Source organism: Hyla sarda, chromosome 8 (assembly GCF_029499605.1).
Source record: "Hyla sarda isolate aHylSar1 chromosome 8, aHylSar1.hap1, whole genome shotgun sequence".
NCBI lineage: Eukaryota > Metazoa > Chordata > Amphibia > Anura > Hylidae > Hyla > Hyla sarda.
Genome location: NC_079196.1, coordinates 69,141,987 through 69,160,914, shown reverse-complemented (window position 1 = coordinate 69,160,914; position 18,928 = coordinate 69,141,987). Strand labels below are relative to the sequence as shown.

The 18,928-nt window shown below is 41.0% G+C and overlaps 1 protein-coding gene across 2 annotated transcripts in view; it reads right to left on the bottom strand.

Annotated features, from left to right (window-relative positions):
- COL18A1 (collagen type XVIII alpha 1 chain) overlaps positions 1-18,928 on the bottom strand; it is a 205,290-nt gene that overhangs the window by 30,275 nt on the left and 156,087 nt on the right. For both annotated transcript variants that reach the window (XM_056536571.1, XM_056536570.1), the window contains 11 exons: positions 17,193-17,314; positions 15,642-15,668; positions 15,366-15,557; positions 14,064-14,090; positions 12,830-12,892; positions 7,899-7,985; positions 6,444-6,497; positions 6,004-6,162; positions 4,580-4,633; positions 4,246-4,290; positions 175-315 (listed from right to left, as the gene is read on the bottom strand). In XM_056536571.1, the coding sequence (XP_056392546.1) occupies positions 175-315; positions 4,246-4,290; positions 4,580-4,633; positions 6,004-6,162; positions 6,444-6,497; positions 7,899-7,985; positions 12,830-12,892; positions 14,064-14,090; positions 15,366-15,557; positions 15,642-15,668; positions 17,193-17,314 (971 nt within the window). The remainder of the gene's footprint in view (positions 1-174; positions 316-4,245; positions 4,291-4,579; positions 4,634-6,003; positions 6,163-6,443; positions 6,498-7,898; positions 7,986-12,829; positions 12,893-14,063; positions 14,091-15,365; positions 15,558-15,641; positions 15,669-17,192; positions 17,315-18,928) is intronic.

Below are 18,928 nucleotides of genomic sequence, written 5' to 3'. Positions count from 1 at the left end.
AACCTGGGTGAACCTAATAAGTGGCCAGTGAGTGTAGAATAGAACACTCTGTATGAAGGTTCCCTCACTTAACCAAGCACAATAATGTTTGTTTCTTTTTTGCATATACTTTAATTTCTTCCTTTTACATATGTGATGGAGCCATTTTCACACATATTTTTTTTTTTTACTTACAAATCCAACTGCTACTCCAGGTCCAGGTGGACCAGGGGGCCCTGGTGGTCCAGGTATTCCACGTGGTCCAATTGGTCCAGGAAGTCCGGCTAAGCCAGTTTCTCCAGGAGTTCCTGGAATTCCAGATTCCCCAGCGTTACCCTATAGAAAGACAAATAAGGTAAATAATACATAAAATGTTTTTTTCTTTCTCTAGATACATCTTCACTGGTGTTCACATGTCTGGCATCCATATTGGAAAAGTAAAATGCTACAAAAGTAGGTTGTCTAGGTGTTCATAATGAAAAGCCAGGGATATTATCTTGTATTGTTTTAATTACTTGGTTTATGAGGGTTGTTGTATGTAATATATAAATCATAATCCTATGTGGGATATAGGGATATGAACTTATAAAAGCGGGAATAGGCCCCTAATAATATAAGCTTGTATATACAGTTCTCCAATTACTATTTTATTTTAAAAATCGAATATTTACATACACGGTGCATGTTATTTTATAACATAAAAACAGATTTTGCACAGCCACAGTCTGCTGTCTCACTGTATTTTAAATTACTGCCGCTATATGTCTCCAACATGAGTGGACATAAACATTCTATATTAGTGTGCTTCCCGTTTCCTCAGCCTTCCTTGGTGTATTGCTTATGGCAGCAAAACTGTACGTAGGCAGTTAGGCTATGTTCACATCAGAACAGACGCTCATGTTCAGGGTATATATCAGCATTCTGGCAGAATGATATGCCAACATACCGTATATACTCGAGTATAAGCCGACCCGAATATAAGCAGAGGCCCCTAATTTCACCCCAAAAACCCAGGAAAAGTTATTGACTCGACTATAAGCCTGGGGGGGGGGGGGGGGGTAATACATCATCCCCCCCATGTCCTCATCCAGACCCCCGTTATCATCCCCCCCCCCCATCATCATCACCGCCTGTCAATCCCGTCAGCCATCGGCTGTCTGGGCATGCTGGGAGTTGTAGTTTTGAAATCTATGGAAGTTTGCAGGTTGAAGACCACTGCGGCCTTTGTCATCATCCAGACCCCCCCTTTAGTTTTCTACTCCCCTCCCCTCGGTGGGAAGGAAGGGTGAGCTGGTCCAGGCCATCTATGCTGCAGGAACCATCCGGTGGGGAGGATTAGTCGTTCCGGGCTGTCCATTTTCACCGGGGGGGCCCTCTTCTCCGCACTCCGGGCCTGCCCCAGACTAGTGACGTTGCCTTGACGACGCACAGGGACGTTCATGCGCAGAGAGGCTGCGCATGAACATCCCTGTGTGGCATCGTCAAGGCAACGTCACTAGTCCGGGGCATGCCACATCATTCCAGAGGTTTCAAAACTACAACTCCCAGCATGCAACGTCACTAGTCCGGGGCAGGCCCGGAGCGCGGAGAAGAGGGCCCCCCAGGTGAAAATGGACAGCCCGGAACGACTAACCCTCCCCACCGGACGGTCCCTGCAGTATAGATGGCCCCGACCAGCTCACCCTTCCTTCCCACCGAGGGGAGGCGAGTAGAAAACTAAAGGGGGGGGTCTGAATGATGACGAAGGCCGCAGTGGTCTTCAACCTGCGGACCTCCAGAGGTTTCAAAACTACAGCTCCCAGCATGCCCGGACAGCCGATGGCTGTCTGGGCATGCTGGGAGTTGTAGTTTTGCAACCTCTGGAGGGAAGATCACTGAGAAGGGATTGACAGGCGGAGAGTTCACTCGAGTATAAGCCGAGGGGGGCGTTTTCGGCACGAAAAACCGTGCTGAAAAACTCGGCTTATACTCGAGTATATACGGTATACTGCGATGTATACTGTGGTCTGAATGTAGTCTACTAGTGACTATGTTTGGTCCACTTCCTAACGTGTACTATATATATATATATATTTTTTTTTTTTGTAGGACTTTAAAGTGAAAGTGGACAAACCGAATCCCATAAAGAAAAAAAAAAAAAAAAAAACTGTATACAGAATACTTTTGTGCCAGTATGCGGATGTACATCCTGAATGTCGGCTACTTTTCAGATGTGAATCACATAATAACTTTTAATTGCTTAGCTGGCACAATGAGCCTTATCTAGTGTACCAAGACTTAGCCTTAAAACCAGTAGGCATGTGCAGTAGGCACCTACCTAGGTTACTGTAGTGTACAATCTTATAGCCTGAGGCTATGAAAAAATGAGCCCACTACAAAGTAACTCTTATAGCTACATATCACACATATGCATAATAAAATATAGCTTCAAAGTTTCCAAGACCGAATAAGTGTCTTACACATCAACCAGAAATATTTATCCATAATTTATTCTTGTTTCTACCAAAATCATTGGAATTACATCACATTATTACTTTGCAATGAAACCACCTAACACCTCTTTTTGATAAAAAAAAATAATGACAACTGAATATCTGAATACCCTCAGAGTTGGTTTGTATACTCCATGTGTATCAGTGTATTATTACCTTCTCATCTGGCCATTTACACTCTTGTATGGTTAAATTTGAAAACAGCAACAAGGGAACTGAATTACGCTGTCATCTGTTTAAACAATGTTGTTGTTCCATTACCTTATTTTTTGTTTATGCTGCACAGTTCACACAACTAAACTCCCTAAAGGACAACACAACAATGTACACCACAGCAACACTATTCACACTATTCATCTGTACATCCATGCCTGTATGGTATGGTAAACACAGGAAAACATTAAAGAGGATTTGTCAGTTCTTTTCTTCTGATTTTTAAATACTAATATTTCTTACAAAATGTAAATACTAAATGGTTTTTTTTCCTCCTTCTGTAAATGTATAAATGAATTGACAATTTGGTCCATAGGATATGTCCCTACAGAGTTTTACATTGTCAGCATCGACTGGATAGTGTAACAAAGTGTGGTGTCCCGGTACAGGACATGGTCCTGTACCCTCTCTAAGTCCCCTCAGGAAGAGTCCCTGCAGTCTATAGGGCTCTTCTGCAGGGTTCACCTTTTTGCTCACTTTCTATTGTCTCATATAAATGCATTGTATATGTGTATGCATTGTCAATATGTATAAAGTTTGTACAAATGTGTACAGAAGTGTTAGTCATGTGAAGCACTGTCATGTGACATACCCAGAGTTCCTTGGGTACAGGACCCACAGGCTTTGCAACCAATGGGCTTTAGTCCAGCCTCCTTAGTATATAAGGGGCTGTAGTCTCTAAACTCTCTTATCTCCAGGATTTCAGCCCAGCACAATACCTGTATCTAAACTCATCTCATCTAGGCCAAAGCCTAAAGAACCTGCAGCCACTTCAAAACGTGAGTTATCAAGCTCTATCTACAATTCTAGTGACTACTACTCAACTCAAGAATAATATTAGTAGCAAAGTGGCCTGCATAGATATTCTCAATACTACAAGTCCCAGCAAGCCTGCGAGGTATCCTGTGTCCCGGTTGCCTCTAGAGAAACTGCATAACTGTAAAGACTGTTTCTTAAGAATTACAATTAAAAGTTCCAGTTCTTGCATAATTCCTGCTGTGGACATTCCCTTATTACAAACCCTTTTGGGTTGGTTGACGGCGGTCACCATACCGGAATAACCACATCCTGGCGTAACGAACACTAAGGGGTTAACAACATCTTGCCCCTATGGTTATTACCATAAGACCCTGCTGCATACTGCAACACCCCAGTCACCACATAGCGATGCATTCTATTGACAAGGATAATAATAATACCTGGATGTCAATTTATTCATACATTTTTAGTAGGAACTGACAGGCCCTCTGTAAGTCTTATGGTGGCGGCCCTACAAATAGTATGCTGAAGGGTCAATCTCCTCCACATGCTCATTAAATTCCTTCTTGCACAGCATGCTGGTAGGGCCAATCCCAAAGTCATAATACAACACATGCTGGAGGTTTGACACTTGTTACCTGGATTACTGGTTCAAGAGAAAAACGAGAGAGAATCTCCCTCAGATAGGAGGGGATTGGAGACAAAGTGCTCTGTGAGACCTTAGAAATAATTTCCAAAGATTTAAATATCAATTTAAGGTCTAAAACGGATATGGAAACCAAAACATTAGTGATCAACTTACCTTTGGTCCAGGAGCTCCCGGAAGCCCAATTTCACCATCTATACCCTGGATGGATTCAAGAAAAACAGGGAATAAATATTGGAATGATTGACAATGTAACCACAACCCATAACCCTTTGTTATGTTTCTCTACGTTAGGTCAAATGTATCTGGACATATTTTTTCTCTTTAATAAAAAGAAAAATAGTTACTAGCAAATGCAATGGTTCTCAATATGGCTTCTTAATTTTGCACCATTCTCTTCCTTATTTCCTCACCTACAGTGATTGTTGCATCGTAAGTCTTGTGTGTCAGTGAGTTGTAGGGATATGGAATTACTATGTTAAAAACTTACCCTCTCGCCTGAAATCCCTGGAGTCCCTGGGATTCCATCTTTTCCAGGAAGACCCTAAAATCAATAAATAAATAAGATTTAGAACATGCATCTATTACATTTTTTATTATGTATTAAAACTGATATAAAAAGCAGAATAACTTATTTTGTGTTCTTAAACACTGAGGTCACGCTAGGTCATCTTAGTTACATAGTTACATAGTTAGTACGGTCGAAAAAAGACATATGTCCATCAAGTTCAACCAGGGAATTAAGGGGTAGGGGTGTGGCGCGATATTGGGGAAGGGATGAGATTTTATATTTCTTCATAAGCATTAATCTTATTTTGTTCCAGGAATGTATCTAATCCTGTTTTAAAGCTGTTAATTGTTCCTGCTGTGACCAGTTCCTGAGGTAGACTGTTCCATAAGTTCACAGTTCTCATGGTAAAGAAGGCGTGTCGCCCCTTGAGACTAAACTTTTTCTTCTCCAGACGGAGGGAGTTCCCCCTCGTCCTTTGGGGGGGTTTAACCTGGAACAATTTTTCTCCATATTTTTTGTATGGGCCATTAATATACTTATATACGTTTATCATATCCCCCCTTAAACGTCTCTTCTCAAGACTAAACAATTGTAACTCCTTTAATCGCTCCTCATAGCTAAGATGTTCCATTCCCCATATTAGTTTAGTCGCGCGTCTCTGCACCCTTTCCAACTCCGCAGTGTCCCTTTTATGGACAGGTGCCCAAAACTGAACAGCATATTCCAGGTAAGGCCGTACCAATGATTTATAAAGGGGGAGTATTATGTCCCTGTCCCTTGAGTCCATGCCTCTTTTGATACATGACAATATCCTGCCGGCTTTGGAAGCAGCAGCCTGACATTGCATGCTATTCTGTAGTCTGTGATCTACAAGTACACCCAGATCCTTCTCTACCAGTGACTCTGCCAGTTTAATCCCCCCTAAGACATACGACGCATGCAGGTTATTAGTACCCAGATGCATAACTTTACATCTAAAAGAATACTGTCATATTCAACAGTATGGATTATCATGGACCTCTGTGGGCAGTTTTATAAAACTAGGAACACTATTATTATGCATAAAATGCTTGAATATGATGAATTTCTGGAATTGAGATCCGTGTTATGTGATATCCTGGCATTTAGAAAATCCACTGCTGCTTTAGGTTTTCTGCCCATAAAAATGGAGTGTAATCTAGTCTTCCCATTCAACCTACTGTATGACCACTGCATGGTACCCCATATAGCTTTTATCCATCAGACTATTCTAATGAAAATGGGCAACAAAATCATGGACACGGGCAACAAAATCATGTTCTGTCACCACAATGATGGCAAAACCAACAGTTTATTCCTATCTCCTGATGCAAATAGGATCACAATATTACAATAATATGCATCTACAGAGTTTAAAACATTACCGGAGGACCAGGGGGACCAGGCATCCCATTCTGTCCAGGGTTCCCAGGTAGGCCAGGGGGGCCAGGCACGCTTGTGGTGTTCATTCCAAACTGTCCTGGTACTCCTGGCAATCCAGGTACACCAGGGGGGCCAGGGGGCCCAGGAAGACCAGGTGGTCCCTGGAAAAGAAACCAAAAGTCACAATTATCACTATTTCTAGCCATTATATTACCTGTATATGATTATGCAAAGTGAAAAGTTACTGGCCATTTTTAAGTAGGGGATATGTTCTGCTATGGAGTACCCCTTTAACATTTAAAGATCAAAGCAATATATTTACAGTATGCACTTCACAATGTATGGGATTTTTTTTATGCAGATATTGTCAAAGGAATTTGTCCCTTGGCGCAAAGACTTTTGTTTTTAGATACACAAATCTCTGACATTAATGTAGACTTACTCTGACGTTCTCTAAATCTGCACCATATCCAGAACCTTCCATGTCAATAAAAGTCTAAAAACAAAAAGGTAAAAAAAAAGTCAGTAAAACAAACATCATAGAAAACCTAACAACAAGGATTGGACAAGTTGGATCTTTTTGATATTCCCTTGACATGAGCAGAACCAGCGGTGTTTGCCAACTACGTCTCACTTTCTCTTGTTGAGATATCATGCCCTTTCAGCTAAACAGAATATGAATGTTAACTGGAAGTCTATGGCTAGGACCTGAGGTCCATCTAAAAAAAGAAATACGGTATATATATTTTGTTAAATAATTTTTGACCCAAAATACACAAAAACATTCTTGTACCACTACTTAGGCTACTAAAGCCTAACACAAAATATAGCAGAACAAAAGTTAAAGCATTACGATCTCTTTCAAAAACTTTTGACATGCCACACACACAGACATGTCAAAAGATTTGACGGTTTGCGGTATGGGTGTTCAGACCCCACCGATCCCTAAACAGAGCCAGGAGAAGCATATAGCTGAACTCGTCTTTACCTAGGTCCCTGATCTCCCAATCTCACTGCAGAATAATCTATATATTTACTATAGAACCTGACTCCTGCAACAAGACGGGAAAGCAGCAAGTGATGAGGTAAAGCGGTTAGCTGTAACCTCAAAAAAGTTCAAATCCCCACTAATTGGTGGATAGCTTAGCACTTTGAATCAATCTATCCACCGATTGGTGGGGATATGAACACCCAGAACCCAACTGATCAAAACTTTGGACATGTCTTTGACATGTCAAAAGTTTTTGAAGTGACAGTAATGCTTGGGGAAGTATGCTCCTTCCGCCTCTTTACCAGTCATTGATGTCATGCATACATGAGGTGGAGGTGGGGGTCTGCACTTTTCATAAACACAGTGGATATTTTAGAGTCCCCTGTATTCTTTGTTAGATGTCATTAGCCAAGTGGCACAATTTTTTGTGCTCTTCAGTGCAATGGACCTCTTTTTTTCTCAGGTGGTAAAATATGCAACAATGTGTGTTTTCACATATTTCAGTCCATTTTAGGGTGGCACACTTCATTGTAAATACACAGGAGGGTTTGCAATTCTTTTTTTTTACGTTTTGCATGTAAAATGCACATGACAGGCATGGCCTGAGAATGATTAGGCTGCCACCTGGATTTAATTTTCCAAATTAAGTATTTCCTCTAGATTTCCCAAACATCATAACAGGGTCCTGGTGCATTTCTTTAATCACTAAAATGTAGACGAACTTCGCATTACCCAGCTGCCTGAAGACTAGGAAAGAAGAGGTTCTATTTCCTGATTAGATTAAGTAAGGTTCCTAGAAAGGCTTTTCCACCTTTGGTCATTGTTCTTTTTTGCAGCCTAATTTTTTTTATTTTTTTTATTGGAAAGGTTTCATAAAAAACAAACAAACAAAAAAACATATCCTACCAGTTTATCTGTTTTGGAACCTAGGCCAGGTGGGCCTGGAGGTCCTGGGGGTCCTGGAGGACCTCTAACACCTACTCCTGGATCGCCCTAAAAAAGAAGACAACTGAATTTAGAGGGATTTCAAACATACATGTCTATTTTAGGCAAGTACATTAATTCCTATTACATAATCTTTATTCTGCAGTTTCATAATCTCGCTGTGCCAAATGTATTTATTTTTACGTACAACATTTTAAGTATGCGTTACTGACTGTAATGGTGCCAAAATCTCCTTGTTTCCAGATTTTTCAAGAGACATTCAGTTAAAACGGGCGGGATTTAAAAATGTTAAGAAATGACTGCATGAAGTAAGTTTTTCACTTTTGTTTCCCACTAAACTTAGGGTGGTGTTTAAAGACAAGGTAGAATTCTTTCATGATAGCGCCTTGGTGTCACAGTGGTTAGATCAACAGGGAATAGAATAACCAATACAGTTGATTTGTTTTCTAGGATATATCTATTATTTTTTTGTATGTATTTAACTTCATTTATATAATTGGGGGGGGGGGGGGGGGATGGGCGGTGGGTGGGTTGGGAGTTTGGGTGGTGGAGCTTGGGGGGGGGTGAAGAGTGGATAGGAGGATGTCAAGAGTCTTGGAGATAGATATTCTGTCTAAGACAGCTTGGGTTGGTGGGTTGAGGGGAGGACGTCTGACTCTCGGGTGGGGCATTTTTTTTAATCTTTATTATTTTAATTAAATGATTACATTTCTTTCTTGGAATGTGAGAGCTCTGGGTGACAGGGTTAAGAGATGTGCAGTATTCCAACAGATATCAGGACACTTGCCAGCAATAGTGGGGCTTACTGAGATGCATTTCTACAAAGACTCCAGTGGACTGCAGACAAAGAAATGGGCCGGTTTCCAACTACATGTATCATACTCCGCATATTCAAGGGGGGTATCGTTGTTTATTCATAGACAAATTTTGTTTGCATTGGAAAGGAAATGTATAGATCAATTTGGTAGGTACATTTTTATACATGGAGTATTGGAACGGGTGGAAGTTATTATTGCATATGTTTATGCCCCCCCTTTCTCCACAGACATCTTGGTCGCACTCCTGGAGTTTATTGGAGCAAGGCATGAGGTACCATTATTCCTTATGGGAGATTTCAATTCAGTAATGAACGTAGTGTTGGATTGATCTGCTGGGCAATCTAATGGGTCTTCCAGCGGTAAGCAGCTATCAAAATTTATTGCAGAAGTGCAGTGGCTTGATGTCTGGAGAGAAAAATATGGGCCATGAGAGGGATATATGTGTTTTAATAAGTCAAATAAATCTGGCTCGAGAATGGATATGTGCATGACTAACTTGACAGGTAGCAGACTGGTAAGGAATATTAAAAAGGAATCTTGATCAGTATCCGATCATGTTATGCAGGTACTGGAGGTAGATATGACTGGTAGTAAGCCCACAAGTAGAAGGAGTTTTAGGTTAAACCCTCACTGGTTAAATATAATGGATAAAGATGAGGGGCTGGTGGTAGATATATTCCAATTCTGGAGGAAAAACTTAGGATCGGCAAGTACAATTGTGGTCTGGGACACTCTGAAAGCCTACATAAGGGGGGTTCTGTTTAAAGATATATCATATCTGAAAAAGGGGTTCAGGGCAAGGGAAACCTTGCTGCTGGGTAAAGTGGAGTCACAGAGGAAGGTATATGAAAGTTTGAAAAATGAGGAGAATTTTGTTCGGCTTAATGATGCACAAGATGAGCTTTCTATGTATCAGGTATAGAGGGCGCAGAACCAATTCACTGATAATGATAAGCCCTCAGCACTTTTGGTGACAGTGATCAAAGCTCAAGGGGAGAGATCTGGATTAGATAGTATTATGAACTACAGGGGACAAGTAATTAATGATCCCCAGCAGATACAACAAACGGTTGTCTCCTTTTTCTCAAATCTATATACCTCAGAGTTGCAAGCATCAGAGAAGGAAATTGAGCAATACTTAGATCGTATTGCTCTCCCCGGGCTTACTGAGTCCGAGAGAGAGTATTTGGATGTACCTATTACATTAGAAGAAATAGTTGAAGTTATTAGATATTCCCCTTCAGGTTCAGCGTCTGGACCAGATGGGCTCCCATTTGAGCTATATAAAAGATTGGGAGAGGTCCTTGGGCCCCTATTGTGGGAGACAATCAGAGAATCTATCTGTGAGGGTAAGCTGCCACCCTCCATGTTAGAAGCTCAAACATTTCTGAGTCTCAAAAAGATTAAAAGATCCCCTCAAGGTAGAAAACTATAGGCCAATATCTTTGTTGAATGTAGACACCAAGATTTTTGCTAAAGTCTTAGCAAACAGGTTAAAGCAGGTAGTCGCCCGCCTGGTCCATATAGACCAGACAGGGTTTTTGCCTGGTAGGCGGCTTTTTGACAATCTTGAACGGACTTTTATTAATTTACAGTCTGGTGTGGGCGACCCCCGCTCCATCCTGTCACTGGACATCATAAAAGCGTTTGACAGGGTGGAGTGGAGGTTCCTCTGGATTTTGTTAGGTAAATTCGAGTTTGGCCCAGGCTATGTGGGTATGATTAGACTGCTGTATTCTCACCCGTCTACTAGACTGTTGTTGGGTAGGGACTTAACAATGCCATTTGAGCTTGTGCCTTACCATCCTTTCGGTTATATTTTTTGGCCCAAATATTATCTGCCATTAAACATAGGAAATGTGTGTGGGGGGGGGGGGGGGGGGGGGGGAAATCAAATGAGATAAATAGTGATATAGAGGGCGACCTTGTAACATTACTGGAACTGGATGCTTTTTCATCTTCCTTTTCCTATGCTCATATGTTGACTAAGGGGTGGAATTATTTAAAAAGAAAAATCTGTAAGATAACAGGGGGGACAAAATTCCTTCCCATTTGGCACAATCCAAGGCTGAGTGAATTCCTGACGGTTCCTGACCCAAGGTTCTGGGAAAGCAGAATTGCAACACATTTTTGGGGTGAACGGCTTGAAATCCTTTAGAGAGTTTCAGGAGGAATTTGGGTTACGGGAAATAGATCGATTTAGATTTTTTCAGATACAAAGCGCATATAGATGCACTAAAGAGGTAACTTTGTTCACAATTAAACACCACTCTATATTTGATGAGTTAAGAAATCTGGAAGTTTAAGTTAAGAAAACTATGGTTAGATTATACAAAGAATTACGATGTGAAGTCACTAAAAATTAAAAAAATAAATTTAAAAAGAAATGGCATAAGGCACTGGTATTAATCACAGACTCACAATGGAAGGCAGCGCTTAGAAATATCGCAACTGTTTCAGTAAATAACACTTATAGATAATTTCAATTGAAAATTTTGCATGGGGTATATTACACACTGGTAGGTTTAAAGAAAATAGGTCACTGGGGAGATGATAGGTGTCCCAGATGTAGGGTAGAAGGAGCAGACTTAGTGCATATTATCTGGTCATGTCCTGAGATATTAAAACCAGACTACAGGTCGAAAGTGAATTCTCTCCTTTACAAGTGTTATTGAGTATTCAGGAGGGGAGCGGAGAACAAGGGGTTCTTCTGAGAAAACTTTTGATTTGTGCTAAGTTGCTTATTTTGAGGGTCTGGCTGTCTTCGGAGGTTCCAAATAGTGGGCATTGGAAGACTTTGGTTGATCAAATTATGAAATATGAAATATTAGCGAGTAAAGGGGAAAAAAGCAACAGTTAAGGACAAGGAAGATTTGGTATGGTTGAAGAAGAGAATAGAGAGAGAAATAAATGAATAAATATGAATCCTGAAATATCCTATGTAATTTTTTTTATTATTATTAATTATATATATATATATATATATATTTATTTTATTTTATTTTTTATTGTCCTTCCCGGGAGTCGGTCGTAGGGGGCGGGTGGTTGGGGTGGGGAGGGTAATGGGTTAAAGATATTGGATTATTCTATGTGTCCTTATTTATATGGATGGAATATGTTGTTGAAAATAAAGATTAAAAACAAGTATGCATTATTGTTCACTGTCATTTAAACAATGTTCCTAGCCTAAGTGATTCCAGGCATATATGTAAATCCCCTAATTTACAAAAAATTACTCCTTCCCTCAGAAAAAAGCTCTATAGTCTTGGCCACTAGGAGTCTCACTTCCCTTAAACTGATGTTCACTGCCTGTTTTTAGGCTTAGTCTGTCTTTAGCAGCAGCGATGAAAAGACAGAACACAGGAATTTAGGATGGGTCTTCACTAAAGCTGTGCACAGGAGATAGTCTGGACCATTTAAGTGCAAACTGAGCTTGTCTGCCTCCTCTTGAGTGTCCACACAAAAATCAATGCTTCCAACTCATTTATTACCACCAATAAAGGTCTGTGCAAATGTGTGTGCCCTAACTATGCACACAGTGCTGCCCCTATATGTAATCCCTTCCCTTAAGTCATCATCATTATGAACAGTTTACCACTTAGGCTAGGGCTGCCTTGTGATGTAAGATTTTCACTGCTATGATGATGATTATGATACACATAACATTTTGAAAATCCAGTGCATCAGTCGTGTACTGTAAATCGTCCCCCAGCACAGTGCCAGTCTATTCAGTCCAGGGCACTCTCTCCAGCACTATACCATGGAACAGCATAGAGGAGTAAGTGCTGCCCTGTGATTAGCCAAATACGGTAAGTAAAATAAAGGAAATCTAGGTGTGAGTACTGCTGGCCAACAGTCTATCTCTGAGTCTGCCCCTAGAAATGAAGAGGGAGGAGAAACAGTACCATGGAGTTACCTTTGCGGGCTTAGTTACAGCAGTAAGAGCGTTAAATGAACCTTTTAAATTTCAGTTTAACTCCTATATAGCCACTATGGTTGTACAGTGGTATATAGATCTTACGATAGGAGAATTATTTTTTTTTTTGCAAATGAATGTACATTTCTGAGAATTACCTTATCTCCTTTCAGTCCAGGATCTCCTGGTGTTCCTGGGAATCCCTGAGGTCCAATTTCCCCCTGTGTGCAACAAACATATATAGTTGAGGACTTTATTGCGATAAATGTATAATTTAATGAACGTATTCGTTTAAAGCAGTAGAGGCCAAACAGTAGAGTGCAATAAGCAGCAAATGTTAGTATTGGGTCACTAGGCTCTTCCCTTACTGCATAGGTGAAAAACTCCATGATGGCGGATCAAAGCAAATGAGCAGTACAGTCATTAAGAAGGACAGCATGGATCAGCAGCCACGTACATAAGTAGCTAACTGTGGTCATCACTAGCTCCGGAAAGTTAAACAGATTTGTAAATAACTTCTATTAAAAAATCTTAATCCTTCCAATAGTTATTAGCTTCTGAAGTTTTCTGTCTAACTGCTCAATGATGATGTCACGTCCTGGGAGCTGTGCATGATGGAAGAATATCCCCATAGGAACTGCACAGCTCCCAGGATGTGACTCATCAGAGAGCAGTTAGACAGAAAACAACAACTCAACTTAAGAAGCTAATAACTATTGGAAGGATTAAGATTTTTTAATAGAAGTAATTTACAAATCTGTTTAACTTTCTGGAGCCAGTTGATATATAAAAAAAAGTTTTGACCTGTTTTTTTTTTTTTTTTTTTTATCTTTGCATAAAATCTGTAGCACATTTACTCTTCAGTATATGCTATAAAATACACAAAGCTAAGGTCATGATTGGTAATAATTTAGCCTTAAAGGGGTATTCCGGCTTTATACATCTTATTCCCTGTCCAAAGCATAGGAGATAAGAATAAGATGTATGATCGCAGGGGTCTTGCTGCTGGGGACCCCCACGATCTCGGTGCTGCCCCCGGCATTCTGTACCAGGCACTGCCTCCAAGACGGGGAAGTGACATCACGCAACGCCCCTCCATTCATGTCTATGGGAGGGGGCGTGACGGACGTCACGCCCCCTCCCATAGACATGAGTGGAGGGGCGTGGCCGTGACGCCAAGTCTATCTCGGAGGTAGCGCCCGGTACAGAATGCCGGGGGGCTGCACCAAGATCACGGGGGTACCCAGTGGCAGGACCCCTGCGATCATCCAGCTTATCCCCTATCCTTTGGATGTATAAAGCTGGAATACCCCTTTAAATAAGGCATGGTTTATTATAGGCAATATAGGAACATGAGAAAAGGTAATGGAATTAATAATACAAGTGACTTACAGCTTTGCCATCTTCTCCGGGGTCTCCCTGAAATCAGAAAACAGGTTTAGTTTCTAGTAGGAAGCATTCACAATATACAGAAATAACACTGGTATAGTAAGAGACCCCACAATCGACTTCAGAGAGCTCCTACAAATATGCATAGAAACCATCCGAAACAATAGTAGACATGGAAAACCTCAGTCTGCACTGACCCAGTCTCAACCTGCCTAATGCCACTACCATCCGCTTGGGTCTAACAGGGTTACTCATGGCCATCCCATTTAGAGGAATGGTCATAGCAAGGAGAGTTTCAGATTCACAATATAGTTACGTAAAAGAGTTGTGCTGAGAAAGGACTGTCTATAAAGGAACACTCCAGGCAAAACGAATACACTGTATTAAAGTGGACCTCCAATGTAAAAAAAAAATCACTATAGTGCTGCATTGCATTGAGACTTGCATTGAGGGGCGTGGCCGTGCACAGGATGTCTGGGGTGCCCCAGCCGAGATCACGGGGGTCCCCAGCGGCGGGATCCCTGCGATCAGACATCTTATCCCTATGCTTTGGATAGGGGATAAGATGTCTAGGGGTGGCGTACCCCTTTAAAGGGTACCTTTCATCAAAAAAAAAATCTTTTGATATATTATAGTTTAATGTATGCAGAATAACTTTCCAATAGCATGTTATTAAAAAATATGCTTCTTTCTATTTAATTTTCCACTTTGAAAAAATGACCACTAGGGGTCTCCCTACCAGTCCTTTTTTATAGATTTCAGACTCATGCAGGAGTCCTAAATCTCAGACTGCAGCCGGGACACAGGCAAACTCCCTGGCAGGGAGCAGTGCTGAGTTTGTCTGTGTTCCGGCTGCAGTCTGAGATTTAGGACTCCTGCATGAGTCTGAAATCTATAAAAAAGGACTGGTAGGGAGACCCCTAGTGGTAATTTTTTCAAAGTGTAAAATTAAATAGAAAGAAGCATATTTTTTAATAACATGCTATTGGAAAGTTATTCTACATACATTAATCTATAATATATAAAGTTTTTTTTGATGAAAGGTACCTTTTAATTAATACATTTGGCCTGGACTGTTCCTTAAAACTAAGCTCATGATTGGCAATCATAACAGTACTGTATGGATGTGGAAGTCAGCCACATTGTACCCATCTTGTTTACATTCGGCCAACAAACAATCATGGGGAGACCCACTGAGAATACCCAATATAGTTTTAAAGCCAGACTGGTGTATACAACTAGCAGATATGTTAAAGTCTGTATATTTTCTGTGTTTGGGATGACCATGTAGGTTTAATCACTTACAGGCTCTCCATCTTTTCCAGGAGGTCCCTGTGGACCTGGAGGTCCCCGAGGTCCTGCCACCTGCTGCACAGTGCTGCCATCGCTTTTCTGTAAGATTGATTGCCCTGGGGGACCAGCTGGCCCAGATGGACCAGGGGATCCAGGGTCTCCTTTCTGTCCCTTTGCCCCAGGATATCCAAATCCTGCACCGCCCTGTAAAAAAATTATTGCATTTAAAAAAAAAAAAAAATTGTGGGCAACCAATCTGTATATTTAAATGTAGCAGGAGATACTTACTTTAATTCCAAGTTCTCCTTTCTGGCCCTAAAAAATGAAAAATAGATATGTTTTTATTTCATATCATTGATAGAATTTAGCACCTAGTAAATGAATTGTTAATACATATAGGTAAAACATTTGGGCATACGTCCACAATCTGGTCAAGTGTTTAAAAGGAAAGAGAAAACAATAATGATCTGCAAACTCCTGAAGCCAATAGTCTTATTTAGAGATGAGCGAACTTACAGTAAATTCGATTCGTCACAAACTTCTCGGCTCGGCAGTTGATGACTTATCCTGCATAAATGAGTTCAGCTTTCCGGTGCTCCCTTGGGCTGGAAAAGGTGGATACAATCCTAGTGGACTGTATCCACCTTTTCCAGCCCACCGGAGCACCTGAAGGCTGAACTTATTTATGCAGGATAAGTCATCAACTGCCGAGCCGAGAAGTTCGTGACGAATCGAATTTACTGTAAGTTCGCTCATCTCTAGTCTTATTCTAGCCTCCATCTTTAGCCAGCCATTGGCATGGGGGAAGCATGAGGAGCAATATTTAGCATGTGCATTCTGCATTGTAGACAGGGATGTTGGGAAGGTGCCTCCCAGAGACTGACTTCTGTAAGCCTCACCCCTTTTTCGAAATGTTTACAAATTTCATATGGTCAAGCACTGATAAGAACAAGCATAGGAACACATATGGAGTTTAAATGGAGTGACTGTCCAGCCTGCTTCCTGACGCTCAATGAAAGGTCAACGTTCGGCAGCTTCCATCGGCCCCATAGAGTTTTAGTCTCGGTCAATCCTATAGACCAGTGTTCCCCAATCAGGGTGCCTCCGTTGTTGTAAAACTACAACTCCCGGCATGCCCGGACAGTATTTGACTATCCTGGCATGATGAGAGTTGTAGTTTTACAACTGCTGGAGGCACCCTGATTGGGGAACATTACTCTATACCAGTGGTCTTCAACCTGCGGACCTCCAGATGTTGCAAAACTACAACTCCCAGCATGCCCGGACAGCCAACGGCTGTCCGGGCATGCTGGGAGTTGTAGTTTTGCAACATCTGGAGGTCCGTGGTTGAAGACTACTGCTATAGACGTTAAATGGAGTAGCAAGACTTTTGCTTAACCACCACTCCATTAAAACTGGGAGCCCTTGTTCTATTGATTGTAGAGTTCCACCAATGGGGACTCCCGGAAATCAGACATTTATTACCTATTCTTTAAATTTATAGTCACCTTACAAAAATAATACAAACACATATGTATTATTTGTATATATAGGAGCTGCCCAAGTACTTATTTTCAGCCAGGTTTATCCTAATGTCCCAGGCAATATTTAAATGAAAACAGAGCTGATTCCTTAAAAAAAAAAGCACCACCCTTATCCTTAGGTTGTGTGTGGTATTGCAGCACAGTTCCATTCAAGTGAATGGAACCAAGTCGTAATACCACAAACAACTCCAGGACCAGGGTGGCATTGCTTTTTGAAGTAATTAACTCAAATTTTTAACTCTAATAGTAATTTTTCTAATACTGAATAAAACCTTTAAGCCACCATCACACTTACCTTTTCTCCTTTACCACCGACACCTGCACTTGTACTAGCACCCGCATCGCCTTTAGCACCTCCAGGACCGATATCACCCTTTTCACCTCTGTCTCCTTTTTCTCCCTTCTGGCCTGGCTGCCCTGAAATACAAGTAATAAGACTAACAGCATTAATACATGTGTCCATGAGCACAGAACTATAAGTGAGCAAAATAAGTCCTTGCTGCTTTATAGCTAATTTTGAGACACTTTTTTTTTATGTTTCTGGGGCCATAGGAAAATAGGAAAAAGTCATACTAATCAACCCCTGCCACACCTGCTTCATGTCCATCCAGGCCCTGATCTTTTGTCTTTTTCCTGCAATCGAGAAGAGAGCTTGGTGCAGGACCTGCCTGTTTAGCCAATCACAGGCCAAGAATGGACACTGCTGTTGCTGCTGCCAGTGACTAGCTGAGCAGGCAGGTTCTGCACAGTGCTCGCCTCGGAAGCAGGAAGAAGTCAGATCGGGGTACCGACAGAGCCGAATGGGAGCTACTGAGGGGACCCAAGGGTAGGTAAGTAAAGCTTTTTTTTTCTTCTATTTTTACAAGGCCCCAACAACATAGGAGTTTTAACAAAAACTGCTGGCATACTCCTTTAAAGTATGTGTATATATATATATATATATATATATATATATATATAGAGCAACAGGAGAATACAGCAGCACACTGCTAGCACAAAGATATAGATAAAACATGAGTATATAGATAAAACATGAGTATATAGATAGGACATGAAAAGCTATACAGCTGTAGTGCAATAAATTAAATTATGAAACGATGAAATTCTGAGGTACTTCGCTTGCAAATTTGGCGGCCAAATAGCATGGACCGTCCCACCACGGTAAGGTGACCTCATTCTGGGACGGACCCTACACTATGAATATGCCTCTGTGTGAACAGTACAGCAGGCATTGCAAGGTCTGAAACATCCAAGGCACCTTATATACACCTAATAGAGGTGGGTGGGGTGCAAGAGCCAACATGGAGGTAGCCTCTCCCCCGTATGTGTAATACAACCAAAGAATAAGTTGGCCAGCACTATTGATTCCAAACTATTGTAAAGACCTTTCTTTACAATAGTTTGGAATCAATAGTGCTGGCCAACTTATTCTTTGGTTATATATCTGTAAACACAACTTTACCTTATATACGGGTCAGCCATAGCAGTAATACCACTGACAAACTCTCTCATGACCATGACAAGAATTAATGATAGCTAGACGACTGGGCCAGAACATCTCCAAAATGGAGGCTCTTGAGGAGTGTTCCTGGTAAGAAGTGGTTACCTCCTTCCATTTTTGATGTTTATAGGACCATTGTTGGCTGTCGGTATTGGACGGGGATGAGTATGACCACTCTATGGATACACTGTGATATGACTCCTTCCTGTCATAGCCACAAACCTTTGTAAACAGTTTTTGCTATAATCGCTCTCAGACCAGTCTTTGAATTTTAATTGTTGGTTGAATAAAGAATTAAACGTCATCCAATTGTAATGCAGCACAAGATATGACATCCAAAGAATTTAAAAAGTGACTTAATGTTTTATGCCAATTAAACCTGAGTAATACTATAAAATGTTGTGGTGCTTCCCTTCATGATCAATCTGCAATAAATGAGATCGGCTCTACTGACAACTACTTTCAATAAACACATCAAATAATTCTGGAGCAGTTATTTTGTCATTCCTCTTTGAAATGTAGAAATAAAC